Raw genomic sequence first — 17,304 nt, 5'->3', positions numbered from 1 at the left:
TGGCCGGTTATAGTTTCACGGCTCCATCCTGCTAAAGCGCGACCAGCCCGGCTAAACCCGGCGCCGGTCTCGGCTCAAAATTTTAACTGGGGAGTTCAACTTGATGTGTGCTCAAATTGATGTGTGTTCAACTTGATGTGTGTTCAACTTGATATGTGTTCAACTTGATGTGTGTTCAACTTGATGTGTGTTCAACTTGATGTGTGTTCAAATTGATGTGTGTTCAACTTGATGTGTGTTCAAGTTGATGTGAGTTCAACTTGATGTGTGTTTAAGTTGATGTGAGTTCAACTTTATGTGTGTTCAAATTGCTGTGTGTTCAATTTGATGTGTGTTCAAGTTGATATGTGTTCAACTTTATGTGCGTTCAACTTGATGTGTGTTCAAATTGATGTGTGTTCAACTTTATGTGTGTTCAACTTGATGTGTGTTCAACTTGATGTGTGTTCAACTTGACGTGTGTTCAACTTGATGTGCGTTCAACTTTGTCTGTTCAACTTGATGTGAGTCTAAATAGACGCGTTTCCAACTAGATGTCTGTTCGACTCTGAGTTCAACTTGAGAGGAGTTTAACTTGATAGGAGTTCAACACGATATTAGTTCAACTCTCTATTAGTTCAACTCGATATGAGTTCAACTCGATATGAGTTCAACTCNTCGATATGAGTTCAGCTCGATATGAGTTCAACTCGATATGAGTTCAACTCTCTATTAGTTCAACTCGATATGAGTTCAGCTCGATATGGGTTCAACTCAATGTATGATGAACTTCCGGAGTCCATGATGGATTATCATAACGTTTCTACTTGAATTACAATTTCACTTTCTTCATGTAAAATTTTTCAATTTCATAAACATGAAATATTTTGGAAATTGTATTTTGGAAATTCATCGGCTTGAACACTAATCCTTACTTCGTCTCCATTTAATAATTCAGCTTTTAAATTTATGCTTTGGTATCCAATAGTTTAGAGATGCAAAATAACTCATGTGTGAAATTAGGCAGGAATTCTTTATTAAGTCTTTCCGCTTCTTACTAATTCTAACTCAATCTGAAATATTATATTTTTCCGCTACGACTTTTCTTTCTTGGAGTAAATTCATATATTTTGTTTTATTTTTCTGCTCCGATAAAGTTTCACGAGAAGCAACTTTTTTTGATGTTTGATAACCATTATTGTAATTACATTCCAAATCTGGCAAATTATCGTACCACTTTCTTTTCTTTGGGAATGTGAAATATTTCCAGCAATCAATACAGAGATATTGATTCGTATTGAATAAGTTTTTAAGATTTGTATTTGTTGAGTTTTCCGATCGACCGCAAACAAAATACGAAAAACTCAAATTAAATGCCCAGATAAAACTCTTTTGAGGGATACTTTTTTCTTTCTACAATACGTGGCGGGTTTTAAATTTAAAATACGCCACCGCAGCACTGCAGCGGCCATTCCGCGCCTGTGCGCCGCGTAGCTACATTTGCTCGGAAGCCACAAACGCCGTTACGGAACCGATCGAGTCTACATATTTTTGCGTGATTTTAAAATGTCTCCAGTTACTTGTTCGGTCAATTGGGCTAATAGATTGAAGCAAGTGTGCTGAAATACGTAATTCATATGCTACTTGAATGTTGTTAATCTCCTGACATTAATTACTTAATTAAGTGATCGAGAGTGCATTTATTCACGCATGAAAATAGCATAGAATTTATGTTGAAATTATATCGCTCAGTTGTGGTAATACAAACGTCTCATGACTCGCAGGTACAAAGCTGCACCGCTGACGCCTACCGCGCATGTTCTGCTGCTGTGGCGACAGCCGTCACGACAGAACCAGCAGGTCAGAGACATAGAATAGAATAGAACAGAAGTGTCGGCACTGAAGAAATGGCCCATGGCCTGTTGCCGATTCTTGAATTTTTTGTGACTTGATCATAAGGGAACCGGCATTTGGAACCCTATCTTTCCATAACTGACGATTGATTGAGATAGCTGCTGGACTTATTGCCTGACCCGTAATTTGCTAGGAATTTTAAGACTGAACATATGCTTCTACATAGCTTCGTCTAGTCTAGTCTGTTCATGAAGGCATTCATACTCGGAGCGTCAACGATGCTATCAGGGAGGCTGTTCCACATGTCAGTGACTCGAAGCGAGAAGAAATGTTTTCGCATGGATGTGTTACAACGCAGTTTTTTTAGTTTATAGCCGTGGCCCCTGGTGTTGGTTCTTGTTTCAAATTCTAGTAATCCTTCTGGGACCTTGTATAAGCCATGAGTATACTTGTATGCTTCAATGAGTTCCCCACGCAGACGTCGATAACTGAGGCTTGGAAGCTTCATAATCTTTAATCTTTCCTCATAAGACTTGCCTTGCAAGCCCGGAATTATCCTTGTTGCACGTCTTTGAACACTCTCTATTCAATTTTTGTCCTTTTCAAGTTTCGGTGACCACACGACGTTTCCAAACTATAGGTTCGCGCGCACGACAGCAACAAACATCTGCTTCATCGCTTCTGCATCTAGGAACTCGAAAGAGCGTCTGATCAGTCCAAGTCGTTTATTGGCTTTATTAACTAGACCCTCAATATGCTTAGAAAATTTCAACTACATTGCGTACTACACCAATTTGTATCTCTACTTCCGGGGTGATCTCTCTAATTTCGTTAACACCTTTAGTCCCAATTAATTTCCTACATAATTTTTGCCCTCAGGCAAAACTGCATAAGGGGAGCGTATGGGTTCAAAATCGACAATTTTGGCTTTTCCGGTTTATAGTCTCATCTTAAAGCTGACATTCTGACCTATCCTATGATATCAAAACGATCTCTATACGTTGATTTATGCGTTAACAACAGATCGCTAAAGGGTTAGGGGTGGTGGAGTTCTTTAACATCTAAGGTAAGCGTCTGGCCAAAATTTTATCTCGGCTATTTACAGACGGATCACTTTGAAACTTGGCACATATATGTAAAACCAAAATCCAATGCTTCTTTTCATGTAAATTAAAAAAAATGAAAGAGAACGCGAAATTCTTAGAAAACGGTCAAAAAAGGGGTACTGTAGAAATCTATCTCCTCTTAGGATTTTCAAGCTACAACATCGAAACGCATATCATTCGATGCGTGAGGACCATATCTATCGATTCGAAGTAGCTTTTTTGAAATTTCAATTTTTGTTGGTGGGGGGAGCATTTTTCATGAATTTATCGGAAATTTTTCGATTTCCCCCTATTTCCCACCACCTTTTTAAAAAATATTTTCAAAACTATAATGAGATTGAAAAAAAGCTACGACCAATATCTAGATCTTTTACTTGCAAATCGAATGGTATATCTTTCATCGCTGTAGCTTTAAAACTGTAGGAGGAGATAGGTTTGCAGTGACAATAAGTGTGAATGTCCTTGCGCATTGAATGATATGGGTCTCGATGTTGTAGCTTGAAAATCCTAGGAGGAGATACCCCCTTTCTACAGTACCTCTTTTTGCAGTTTTCTAAGAATATCACGTTTTCTTTAATTTTTTTCAAAAAATTTACACGAACAAAAAAGTCTTATATTATGTTTTACAAATGTTTACCAAGTTTCAAAGTGATCCGTCCGTAAATAAAAAGGTTTTTCTGGGACCCAGACGCTCCACATAAGTTTTGCCCTCAGGAAATACTTCATATGGAGTGAAATGCATCCATGTATTATTACCATTCTAATGAATAACCTTATGAATGCATAATTGGCACCATACCATGGTTAATTTTCCATTTTACTTGCGGGAGTAAAATTCAGCCATTGAAACTCTGTACTACCTTATTTGAAAATCATTAGTAATTTCGCATTGCCAAAAAATTAAGATGTGTCATTCCACTTTCCGTGTACGACTATGATGGCGAATATCAATTCGTTCCATTCTAAATTCCTTTTTTACTATTGCAGTCTCCTGCACCGCAGAGGAGCTGCAGTGCGGCGCCATTTGCCTCCCACTCTCCACGCGGTGCAATGGCGCCTCAGAGTGCGACGACGGGGAGGACGAACTCAACTGCCCAGGTGGGGAAAGTTCACCCGAAACTCGTATGCACCCAACTATTGCGATTAGAATTTTTGCCGCACAAAATAGGATTAGCAGATTTCGGTGGATATGAATTGTAAAGTAATATGTTGACGCAAAAGATATCCTCGTTAAAATATAATCACTCAGTGTGACGTTCTGCAATTATAACTTTTGTTATAATTACACACGTAGAATACCTATTTATAGTAATTTTCTTCAATTGGTATAGCATGAATTAGAATGATCACCAGTTAGAATGTAAATTTGTGGGAAACATTGTATCCTCTTTTACTTCGCAGAAGGCTGTGTGTCAAACCAGTCTAATAATTTTTTATCCTTTTCCACGTCTCAGGAAGCTGTGCATCAAACCAGTTTCATTGCGACGGCGTTTGCTTCCCCCGCAAGATTTTATGCAACGGCCGGACAGAGTGCGACGACGGGACCGACGAGGCCAACTGTGCAGGTGGATTATGCTTCTTTCTTCATTGTGCGTTCATCAATAATGGAAAAGGGAACTCATTAAACTTGTAGTCGATTCATTCCTTTTACATAATCCTGAATTGTTCAAGTTCGTCATTTTTGCATCAACCACGCTGCTGATATACCTTCATCTGTTCCCAATGCTGCAAATACCTATCAAGCCGAAACACTGCGAATGACGTCTGTACACCGGAACCACATAAAGTGCATCAACGATAACGTTTTACACCCATCGATAAATAATTAATCGAAGTGACAGAGACTGGTTCGCACATACCTCAGCCTCATAAAATTTTACTAAGTCGCCTCGGTTACCTATGCAATTGGACTATATTATGAAGAGTAACTGTATTCAATCCCAAAATGAGAGCAAAATATAGCTTAGAATAACGATACTTCGTAACGACAATAATCGTAATAGCAATAGTTCGGAAACAAAATTGACAAAAGAACAAAATTGATTTTGCAATCACGGCAACTTCACGGTAAAGGAACCCAATCTCTGTCGCGTTTTCATCGCTGGGTCACCTCAGCCTGTACCGCTGACCGGGATTCCGGCGAACATTACGGGTCAGACCTAATGACAGGAGACCAACTCTCCGTTCCCATCCAAAGAATTGAAGGCTAAAATTTAGTTTTATATCCTTGTTGCCTCCCTCTTGTCAATGGTATCCTGAGCGGGGTTTCCTCCACTGGAATATTTTATCGGCACCAACAAACTACAACATCGTCACAACGTTCCCATATGTTAGTCCTCGATCCTGTAGATACTATCATTCATGCCATCTTGAATTATACTTCTGATGCTCAAATAATAGTAGTAACAATAAAAATAATGATACAATATAAATAACAGGATGTCTTGTTAGAATAAGCGGTGCCTAAGAGGCTCAGCAAAATTTCTAATTAGCGTGTAACTTTTCATTCTCTAGTGGGGCCGCAGTCCCGCTGTGATGCCTCCTTGTGCCCGTGCTCCGTGCCCGGCATGGAACGCGTGTGTTTACCATGTCACGAGCTGCACAACGTCACGGACACCTGTCATAAATTGAGTGAGTGTAATTCGTACACGGAGTTTTTGGTTTGAAAGATAAATGTTTTTGCATGATGGGAAGTCGATTTTTCCGATGCCGAGCAGCGATATGTATTTGAATTAGATATATCAGCTTAAAAAATTCTCTTGAATCGGAAACCAGTGAGAATAACAAAATGAGATTTTATTTATCAAATGGAATAGTCACAAAATGTTTCATGTTGTTGTCTATTTTACAGAGTTCAATGTGTGTTCCTTCCATACATTAATTTTTTAAAATACCTTTTAAGCGGACCATTTTTGGTAAAATAAAAATAAAAACATTTTTATTTGCGGACGGATCGTTTTGAAACTTGGCACACATATGTAAAACAAAAATCTATTGTTCGGGTAATTTTTCGGAGAAAAATAAAAAAAAAAGTGAAATTAATAGAAAACGGTGGAAAAAGAGGGTACTGTAAAAAATCGCCTCATTCAATGAACGTGCTACAACATTGAGATACATGCCATTGGATTCGTAAAGACCAGTGCATATACTTTCAAAAAAAAGTTAAGAGTTCGTAAGTTCATCAGCCAATCATTGACGGCCTTTCAAGCAAAATCCATCAATCATAGACTAGAACATAGATCGTAAATACTTACGTTGACTTAGCGAATTTTGGAAGTATGGCCACATATCTAGACACCATCCGATCATTTATTGCAATTTATAATTTGTTCGGGTGAGGGAAGGGATTTTCCGTAATTTTTCAATTTTTGCCTCCTAAATAAATGAATAAAAGATGAACAACCTACTAAGTCAACTTATTTTAATGTTTACTTAGCACAATCGCACTATGCCCCCTTTTTACAATATATAATCCAAACTATAACGAAATAAAAAAATTATCGGTTGGATTGTAGAAATTTTATTTACAAAACAAATGGTATGTCTCTCAGTGCTGTAGCTTGAAAATCATAGGAAGGCAACGATTTCTAAGATGCAAAATTTCAATTTTTCAGAAGAACCTAAAAACTGAAATTGAAATTTTGAATTTTTTTTCAAAAAGTGTTCAGTTTGGCACACGAATAATTATAAAAGAGGAGGAAAATTACAAAACGGGGGAGAGATATATTGCGGGAAGAGAAAATATTGGAGAGAAGACTAATAATGAATAATGAAAAGAAAATAATAATGAAGCGAAGGTCATTCAAAAATTTCCTGTGCCGTATGAAGTGCTCGGTTGCGCCTAGCGCTTCTTCATCGCCTGCAACTTGGAGTGGCTGCTATTTCTGCATCCTTGGCCTTGAGTCCGGTCAGGTATTCATCCGATTCCACGCCATGCATGAGCTCGAAGGAGGCTTTCCTGCAGGTCTCCGAAGTTGTGATCCAAGACGGTCCAGCGTGTAACAAATTGAACTCGCTCCATTGTAGCGAATTTCTCCTTGGAGCACATCAACCAGATCTTGGAATGGAGGCTCTCGTTGGAGTTTTGCGTACGTTGTTTCAAGCATCGCTACAGCAGCTCTTCACTTGTCAAGTCCACATACACTTGCAAGATACCTTTCAAGGGTGCAGGGGGGATTTTAGCAAGGTAGAGCTTATTGGTGGAACGTGAAGCTGGGACCTCTCCAAGAGCTTCCGCTCTACACACCCAACACCAGGACTCTGCACCACGGGGGTAAGTCATGTGCTTAGGGTTAGCGTCTGTACTGCTGTAGTGAGAATAAGACGCCAAGATTGGTGCTCTCACGGTAGCAACATCAGAAGTGGAGTCGCGCTTCCGGAGGTTTTGACGAAAATACGTTGTCAAAGCATCAATGGCTGTGTCGGTAAACAGTCCTGCTCCAGCATACGCGCTCCTCATGACTGGTTTTCCTCCCTTCGTCATGGTGGCTACATTCGTCTTCAACTTCAGAGCTTTGAGCAGGGACCCAATCTCTTTGCGACGTGGTTGATGCAGTATTCCTTGACCACAGGGACATCATAGGGGCCTTGACCGCCATTCAAGTCACAGACAGCTTTTAATGCAGACGAATCACCTTCGCTCAAGAAGGTGATAAATCGAACACCAAGTTGAGTCGACCTCTTCCAATGCCTCACTGCAGCCTGCTCAAAATCGCTCAACTTCCCATTGAAAATTTTCTTGCACTTTGCTTGATGTAGTTGATTCCATTTGGCCAACTCGTCAGCAGGCAGAAACGCTTCTTTCTAGCTGCAGCTTTGGCAATAGTTGCAGAGAACTTCGAAGTCGATCACGGAGCCACCGACACTCAACCACGAAAGCAATCCCGATGTGTGACTTGTGACCTCTTGTCATGCAAGTGTCATCAAAGCTGACGTCGATGTCGAGAAGTCTGTCACCATCTCTTCCTTCCGAGCTCTGGTAGTAGCTTCGAACTGTTTCAGTTGCTTTACGCTGCTTCGATACGTACAGCAGCTTCATCTGCCTGTACAAGAATGAGGCATGGCGGTAAAATGCCGTCTTACCGAAGCCGTTTATCGAAAGCGAAGCACAGACGTTATGGCAGCCAGCATAGCCATCACTATTCATGATGGAAGTATATACGAGGCTTACATTTTGTAACCTGTAAATCGTCTCTTCACCATCAAGATTAGTGGCCACCTTAGCAGTGTAAACTGCTTCCTTCGCTTCACACACAGAGCACTGACTTGGGCACGCCCTCAGCACGGGTGAGTCACCTTGGTCACGATGTGATCCCTAAGCACCGAAACCGCGACAGGTGCACCACATCCACCGCAAGGAATAGCACTAGCCAGCTGCTCAAGAAAAGGAATGGGGACAACACAAGTTTGCTCGTTACCTTGAGCCCGCGGCTGCACAGACGCGGCGTCGGGAACATGTACAAGACTATGGCTTCGACGGAGAATATTCTCCATTGGAAGCATCGGCAATTCTTCTTCTAATCTGGCTTACTTTGTAATTGAAAGCAGCACGAAGCTTTTATGCGGTTGCTTTTTCTTTGGCATCGGTGATAAAGATGGTCTCGAAGGAAGTTCGCAAAGAGATGAGGAGAGCAATAGTCCACACCGTCGCACGCAGTGAATGCCGCCACGCAGTCAGCGCCGACCGGAAATGGCTGAGGCGGGGAGTTAAAAAGGATCGCGCTTTGACAGCTGCTGTGAACGTGAAAATGAACGCACAATTTTGGCTTTGGGCATTTTAAATGCTCGGATCTTGGAACTTCAAAATAAGACTAAAAACTGGAGAAGCCTAAATTTTCAATTTTTGACCGAAACGGTCCACTTAAATTATTTTCTTGAAATCCTCTTAAAAGTTCTAAAAATTTAACTCACCAGACGTTGTCATTGCATTTTAATACATTATTTTTACCATTTTGACACTTTTTACTATGTTTTAAGCGATAATCATTTATGAAATAATTGGGCAGACTTACGTGAGCTAGTATATTATAGTAGCTGATGGTTGCGAAGATTATTATATACGTCCTAAAAAATGAATTTATATTTTCCATTACATATTCCAACTTAGAAATTAAATCATTAATTTATGCAAATTTGCCCACGTCAGAATCCGGGAAGCCTCTTTGCTCCGTGAGAAAGGCGCCTGGTGTGGACATCGATGTACTAACCTGCGGCGGTCAGGATCTGCAGCTGTGAGTTACCGTTGCCCTGTTCAGGAGATGGCCTAACATGATCCCTTCCTACAATATCGTAGCTTCCAATAATTCTGGTCTATCACTTTAGCAAATCATAAGCCTTAAAAGAGAGACCAAATTCAATGAATAAAACCAACCAGCCCAGCCCCAGCAAAGAATGGTATAGCCCAGCATCGCCTATAATGCATGAATTGTTTTATAATCGGATAGAGTTTGTAGTAACGTTTCAGTATTCATTCTCCCACCATCAAGCCACCAGTATCCGTCCACAGTATCGAATCAGCCCCCATCGAACGGTTAATAGCCGGAATTGATTATGGATTTTGGAGCACAACCTTACGTTCCAAGCCTAAATTCTGCACTGACAACGTATTTTAGCGAAGTGACTGTTTTTCCTATGAAATTAAGTTTCTCCGGTGTTTTAAGTATGAGGACGCAGGCCAGCTGGCGCGGAATGTCTATTTGATAAATGGTATGGTGGTCCATGGGAGGTTTCATGCAACTATTCGGGAGAGCTATGATGATTGGTCACGGTGCGAGGGCACGAGCTATGTTAGGTACAGATCGAGCGCCAGTACAGGTGCAAATTATGCGATGCTTTGATGTAACGTTTATTGCTGGATAGACATTGGTACCTGGGCTATTCGCTTCCGTAATTTGTTAGTAAATCTCCACAGATATAAATAGAATATTGTAGTTGGCCACTGACAGCCTCATTCGGCGACGGATTTGTGGCTATACGGATTCATGGCGTTCTATCCAAAACTGATTGACGTTCAAATTTGATGTTGCACGGCGGCTGCGCCCACATTTCCGGCTGATTTTACTAAATTATTCAGCATTGCGCTTCCGCTGCCGATTACCAGCTGACGTTATTGAGTTAGCAAAGAGTGCGCAGCATAGGCCACTAACTTAGCTCTTAATTAACTCTGGAGACAACAATCAGCTTCAACATACAACTTTATTCAGACACAACACTAGAAGCCTCAGACTACGCTGTAACTCCGTAATCCAGACTAGGGACACAATGCTAGAAATATAAAATCGCCATAAGTCTGAAGCCAATACTCTAACATACTCACACATTTGCAGAATGTTCGAAATCCGGTCTCTCCTACTCCAGCCTAACCTCATCTGGTTTAACCTATTTACGCTGCCCCGACTCACAGCATTCTTACTGCCAATAACCGGCTCTACCTGCTCTCTTGAACCGCCTCTCTAACTTGCTTGTTGCAAAGTGTGTAGGTTAGGTTAGGAAGAGGTTAAACCAGATGCAGTATGACCATGCTTAAATCGAGGCTGCGGAGGTGCACTGGAGAATGCTTGAAGCGAGAAAGTATTCAGAACTTTGATTTGTCGAGTTTGGTGGTTCGCTTAGTGACACTAAATATCATACATATATAATTCACATAATTATTAAAACATAATACAAACATAGTTTTAAAATTTGGATCTCGTTAGTTAAAAAAATCGTTTTCTTTGTTTCAGGAACTTTGGAACATTCGAAAGGACATCAAGGTTTGTTTAATTTTAGAATCGCATCATGGTAGTCATTCATTGTGATGTTGATTAAATATCAATACAAAATACTCCGCAAAAATTGTTTGGTACGTAACGTCACCTCGTATAAATAACAGTCATGATAAATCGTAATATTGACTATAAAACAGCAGTCTATTCATGCATGAAATTATTATGCATGGCCTGTATCATCAATCAGTTAACGCTTTCTTCCCCATTCAGGCCCTGCATCCGAAATATGAAGGTGCCTGTGCTGACGGTGGTCCTGGCTGAGTGCTGGGGCAGTGCAACCCTGGCTCTCAGGTGAGATTTTTCAGAGTTAGGGCGTTTTCAGAGTAAATGAGACTAAGAGTAAATCTCCGTCAGGAATTGGCCTTGTGATGTCATTGATATTATGATTTTTTCGAAAACCGTAATAAAATAGAATTCAAACAAATATAGGTAATTCGATACATTCGTGAATGTGAATGTATTGACGAGCGGCATGATATTATGCTTGCATAATTCGGGTTGTGTGTTTGGGTGCGCTTAATACGATTTTTGTGGTGTTCTGTTCGCGCTGTGTCTAGTTCTCAAAGTGTCTCGATTTGTTCGTGTAAGGCCGGGTTGTGTGATTATTGGGTGCCGTGGTCAAGTTTGTATATAGTACAGTTTTTTCTATGGAATTATCTGCGAGGGCCAATTGATATTTGCTTGAAGTTTGCAAATAAGGCAGCTATTATGGGTTGTAGGTATATTACGGGTTGTAGGCTGGATGTAGGTGTAGGTTTTGAAATGTCTCCCTGCCCTGATTGACTCGGTATGATATCTGTTGCTGTTGTGAGTGATGAGGGTTTGTAAGTAATCTACCCAAAGTGCTAGAGGAGCAGTTCCTTGGTGTAGTGACTAGCGTTCATGTCAGCGACAAGGTAAAAGGGTTGGAGCATGTTAAAGAGTCTGTACGTGGTGAGGTGTAGGTTGTTATGTTGTCGCGATGGGCTCCAGGCTGAGTTTCAATTGTAATTGCGAGCATGTCTGTGTGGAAATTATCGATGAGTTAAGTGAAGGTCTTCTAATTAGTATGGCTGCACCTCAGTGTAGTGTGTTGCACTTGACTATAATCCAGAGTATAATTTCTATAGAATGTTGTCACTTTAACTAGAACTAGTGTATTGTGTACTAGAATTAGTGTAGTTTACTTAATGCAAATGTACGCATTGTAATTAAATGTCATGATTCGGCTGTTGTTATCTTTATAAGAGTGATCGTTGATGAGAATAAAGTCTTGGTGTATATATTTGTAGATATTTACGACAGTAGATCTGCGGTTGAACCAGCCACGGACATTTTTTTGTAGTATTTTAGTGCAGACTGGAAGTTCATTGTGGAAGAAGATGCCAGGGAAGTGAATTGTTTCGTCTTTTATGTAGTCGTTGTCAAATGTTTGTCGAGGCATCCGAAAGTATGCCATTCATGCATACACTTTCGTATTGCATACACTTTCGTATTGCATACACTTTCGTATTGCATACACTTTCGTATTGCATACACTTTCGTATGTCATGCATACGAAAGTGTTAAGGTAGCAATGGTTATTATATAGGTTGTTTGTGTTGAATTTGTCCCTTCTCAGGTAGTTGAGCACTTTTGAAGTCTGCCGCCTTTCGTCGAGAGCTTCAGTCCGTATTCCTCTTTCCCAGTTTGCCGGTGTGCCTAATGCTTTGTGGGGCTAGAGATACTTGAATGGGTCTCTAGTCCCCCAGAATAGTTTGATGGCTATTGGCCCTTGTTCAGAGATGAATAATTTTGGTCGATGGCTGGATCTATGGTTATTGGTAATATTGGTACTTAATGTCTCTTAGTATGACAGTGTTTTTTTCCATCTTGAGCGTCACTATAGCAGAAAGTTGAACAGAGGCCCAGAGTTATATTCATTAATTTACTATTGGATTAAGCGCAATTAAAACAATTCCAGGCATACAAGGTTTGTTACGGATATGGTTCTTGACCAAGTAGCGTCGAGGTAGCAAAGGCTCTAGCGAAGATACCCTGTGCAGTGATGGGTTCTGATACTGGTGCGCTGTCCAAGGACCGGAGCTTATATGGTGATTCTGCAATTTTACAGGGCGTGATGTATTGAATAAGTGGTGACGCATTGATTATGTGACACTAGTTTTGTACTACATTAATAAATTATGTGACAATTCCTTATATTGTTAGAATACATTTTTCATTATCCTGGGATCTCGGTCTTCGTTTTGAGTCATGGCTATCGAGGGAGGAGGGTCATTCTTATGATTGCCGTCGTTGTTTAGTTGTTCTGGTATGTTCAGTGAGGTCGTCATCGTCTACCTTCTCGGTTTTTTGATTGAAATCAGTCTGTTGAGTCTTTTTCTCTGGTTAGTTATAGAAGAAGTTGACGATTTTTGTGGATTCTCTGCCAGGAAATGTCTTGTCGACGTCGTAGTTGGCCAACCAGTCATTTGGATAGGATGCTTCCGAATCCCTACTTACGGTAGAAGTGAATAGTGCTCCTGTTCTCACTGGTATGGTGTGATTAAAGAGTTTTATGTCAGGAGTCTGTTTCTACGACCACCTGATAGATTTGAAACTGAGACTCAGGATACTTTGTTGTTCCAAGTATGACTAAGGCAGGACAAGTGAAACGCACGGTAACACTAGATCTATTATAATAATAAAGTAGCTCGGTGAGTACAGAAGAAAGGGGATTGACAGGCACAGGACAAGTACGTGCTGGAGGAGCGGCTAGCAAGATGACGGCTAGGCAGTTCCGCTACGACTGACGAGCGGCGCACAGATCGAGATATATATAGGCCTTACCAGGGATGACGTCACTGAGCGTGACTCTACCATGTGGGTACAGAACAGGCTATAAGGTGGTGACGTATGATAACCTAGATGGTAATAAAAGATCACCGGACATTTACATCAAATAGATGCATGTTTTTGGTATACAGCGTTGGGCTATCTAGGTGTCAATGGTTATTATCTCTTTTACACGTGTTCGTTTGATTTGAATGATTTATATTACAAGTAGCCAAGATTGTGGTGTAACAATTTCGTCTGTGGCGTGGCTTCCAATGTTTTTATCCAGATGTCCAACGAAAATGATCCGTTTTATACCGAGGTCAGTGGGTATGATGGGCGGTTGTTGACAAATTGAAGAAAAACGACCGTTAATTTTCGTGAATGCGTCGGTCGCTTTTTCTGAGATGAGTTTGTCAATGACGGTGGCGTCATCGGTAACAGAAAAAAACCCAATTGAGGTGTCGGGCATTTTGTTGAGCGGGGAGCTGAGTTCTCTGAAGGTCGTATGAAATATTTTTTGTCGGCCAATTGTTTGTCTTTGGTCGATCTATGCAAGGTGGATACGGTAGGTGTGTGCTCCGGTGCGTTATAGGTTGTTGGTGATTAGGGAGGTTGTTTTCATGGTTGATGAGATGGTTTGATGACAATTATGAGGGATGGTGACTCTCGATTTCTCGGAGTCATTAGTTTATCATGAAAAAGTTTTCTAACTTGTATTTACAGAAAACGCATTAATAACAGTAAATGTTAGAGCAAATAAAATACCAAAAAAATTCACCATATATTCAATGAAAATGTGTAAACCAGCACCATCATCAGTTCATAAAATTGATCGAATTTCCCTGCGTTTCGGTGCTGGTCTCCGAAACGTTTTCATTGAAGATATGGTGAATTTATTTGGCGCTTTCTTTACATTAAAACTCTTGGAAAACTTGCGATTTCAGCAGACTAATGACTTGAGTACGTTGTTAATTTTCCTATCAAACTATCGAATGACATGAAGCTAATGCAATAAGGTAAATTACTAAACAAATTTAGCTCTAATATTCACTTACATCTAACTGACGGGATCGTACGAATGGCTACTTTGTTCATTTCTTGAAATTAGTGTATTATGAATAATATCTATCAAGTTCAACCACAAATATTTGTAGCTATTCCTCGATTTGCTCGATGATGGCGAATCATTTGTTCTGTATTATAGTTATAAGTAGTTCATAGAGCCTAGGCTGGTAAGGTGTTCGCGTGGTCGAACTGGTACAGGCGTGGACTACGACCCAGAGGACCTGCGTTCGATTCTCGGAGCAGCCGTCGACGTTTGCAGATAGTTCATAGCGATCAGTTATTTGATGTGTATATTTCCTCGATAGTTGAATTTGTTAGGTTCTAAATAACGTTACTAAATTCAATGCAATGTGAATGTGAAAAAGCAATGTCAATACAACCTGCCATTGCAAGAGAGAAGTCTAGATGATCCAGAGTGAGAAGGAAAATTTTTTTAAATCGTGGTTGACAAACGGTAAGGCGTAACTGCCGCATACACTGCCAGAGCCGCCCCAGAGCGGGCGTTGGGCTGGTTTGAGCAGGCGGTGCTCAGCGCGGGCTGCGTGTTGGCAGGACAGAGCACACCTGGGCAGGTACTCAGAGGTTAATTGGTTAATTAGCGTTGCTACGCGGCTGGCGATATCGTCTCTAATGCGGACATTTCTGCTCTATCGCGACTCTGTCGCGTCCCTATATCGGCTCTACAGCCGGCTACGGCCTGCTCTATTCCCTGCCCTAAATTTTAAGTGGGTAGGTCGGCCAGCTGGTGCGGAATGCCTATCCGTTATGCACTCAAATGTAGCGGGGTATTCTTGAGAGATGTTTCGTGAAGTAAATAAAAAAATTTAACCTGCCTCGAGGTTTTATATTCCAACAAAACAATGAGCCCAAAAACACGGCTGGTGCAACTCTTGCATGGTTTCAGGAGAGGGACATTGAGTTATTGGAATGGCCAGGCCAATCACCTGACCTCAATCCGATTGAAAATCTGTGGCGGGAATTGAAATTGAGGGTACAGGAGAGATCCAAGAAATCTTATCCAATTGAATGAAATATGCAAGGAAGAGTGGGCTGAAATTCCTATTAGCATATCTGTTAATCTTGTGAAAAAGTATTCCAATCGGCTATAGTATCATGTATGGCTGCTAGAGGTCACATGGCGAAGTATTGAGTAAATTTGTTTACTTTGTGTTGGATACTATTTGATCCTTGATTTATACAAAATTGCAATTACGAAGTCAACATTTAATGATATTGTTGTTTTGATATGATATTTGCATTTCCAGTGTAAATTTACATTAGAATAGTGTTTGTTCATATAATTTTGCTGAATAAGCTGTAATTAAATAAAGTTTTTCATTCGTGTCGGATACTTTTTTCGCCCACTGTATATAGTCAGAGCGCTGGCCGAGACATGTCGTATATTAGTCGTGGGCCATCGCTCACTTTATTGCTTAACGCAACATGAGAAGCTCGTCCAGAATACTCTTCAGAAGTGAAAAAGTCTACCGCATATTCATTCTAAATACTGTACACGAATTCACTACTTTTGAACCAAACTTCGTCAACAATTAGTGCACCATATTGTTAATACTCAATTAAAATCTACTAATAATCACGAATGCAGTGAGTAATTGGTCATGTGGTAATTTCTTGCATCCATCATTCACTATCGACAGCCGTCAAGGCTTCTACTGTAGCCGGCGCTGGCAAGTGAGGTGTGCCGTATGTGCAGCCGGTGGTTACAATTAACAGAGGTGTGCCATATGTGCGGCCGGTGGTGACAACAGAGGTGTGCCATATGTGCGGCCGGTGGTGATAACAGAGGTGTGCCATATGTGCAGCCGGTGGTAATAACAGATGCACTAAATAATGGGGAAATGGACCAGAGTCAGGTAACGATACAAGTTTATTGAACGAAACTCGGAAGCTAGTAAGGCTTCTGACCCAGACTCCTTCCAGGCATCTTCCACCTTTAGCGCCAGTTCACACGCCTGCAAATAGCTCACAAAGGTTTCAAAAATTATTGACAGAATTTCAAAGTGATTTAAATTAGATGGTAAATTAGAATTCCAAATTCAAACTGATAAATGATTTATGATGTAGAAGAGTTTTATTTTAAAGGAACTTGCTCAGCGATCGAAAAACTAGGTTCCATACTGAATGAGAACACGAACCCTCCTGGACGCGTACCGTGATCTCGCCGTGAGGCCATCAGCGCTAAGATCGTGGGCCTCCCTGCAGATCCCAGCACCTCCCAAAGCCAACCGCCAAGACAGGTTGATCATCAACGTCACCACCGGCACGTGCTGCTCGTCGAGGTAGTAGCGAGCGTCTCCGTAAGTGTAGGGATAACTCAGGAGATACGGCGAAGGTGTACGCATCAGGTGAAAAGCGCCCAAAGAACAAGGTGGTCGAAATTGCGGTGAAGACTAACTGAAGATATAAAGATGATGAGGCCAAAGTGGACAAGTCTGCACCGGATGGGATATGAAGTTCTACTGACTGTTGAGTCATTGCCGCTAGCTAGCCGTGCGGTTGGGCTGACTATAGTTCGTGACTATAAGCAAATATTGTAGTCACGGTACAGTAACAGTAATGATTTGGAATTCCAATTTTTAACATAAGGTGCAATTTCTTAATCTGAGATCCTTAAATTGTACTACAATTTTGTACACTGGGGGGCCAAGGTGAGTATTTTGCTTTCCAAAATATGAAACAGTTAACAAGAACACAGTACAACACGATACAGCAAATGT

General features: G+C 40.8%; 1 protein-coding gene across 1 annotated transcript; it reads left to right on the top strand.

Annotated features, from left to right (window-relative positions):
- Window positions 1-1,763: 1,763 nt before the first annotated feature.
- LOC108675861 (very low-density lipoprotein receptor-like) lies at window positions 1,764-10,996 on the top strand (the record flags this gene model as incomplete). Its single annotated transcript, XM_047884802.1, has 7 exons — window positions 1,764-1,839; window positions 3,927-4,037; window positions 4,394-4,504; window positions 5,454-5,570; window positions 9,085-9,169; window positions 10,661-10,690; window positions 10,916-10,996. Coding segments are annotated over 7 exons (611 nt in total), but the record flags the coding sequence as incomplete, so codon positions are not given.
- Window positions 10,997-17,304: the final 6,308 nt, after the last annotated feature.

Source organism: Hyalella azteca, unplaced genomic scaffold (assembly GCF_000764305.2).
Source record: "Hyalella azteca isolate HAZT.00-mixed unplaced genomic scaffold, Hazt_2.0.2 contig16231, whole genome shotgun sequence".
Lineage (NCBI taxonomy): Eukaryota > Metazoa > Arthropoda > Malacostraca > Amphipoda > Hyalellidae > Hyalella > Hyalella azteca.
This window is presented reverse-complemented; position numbering and strand designations above follow the sequence as displayed.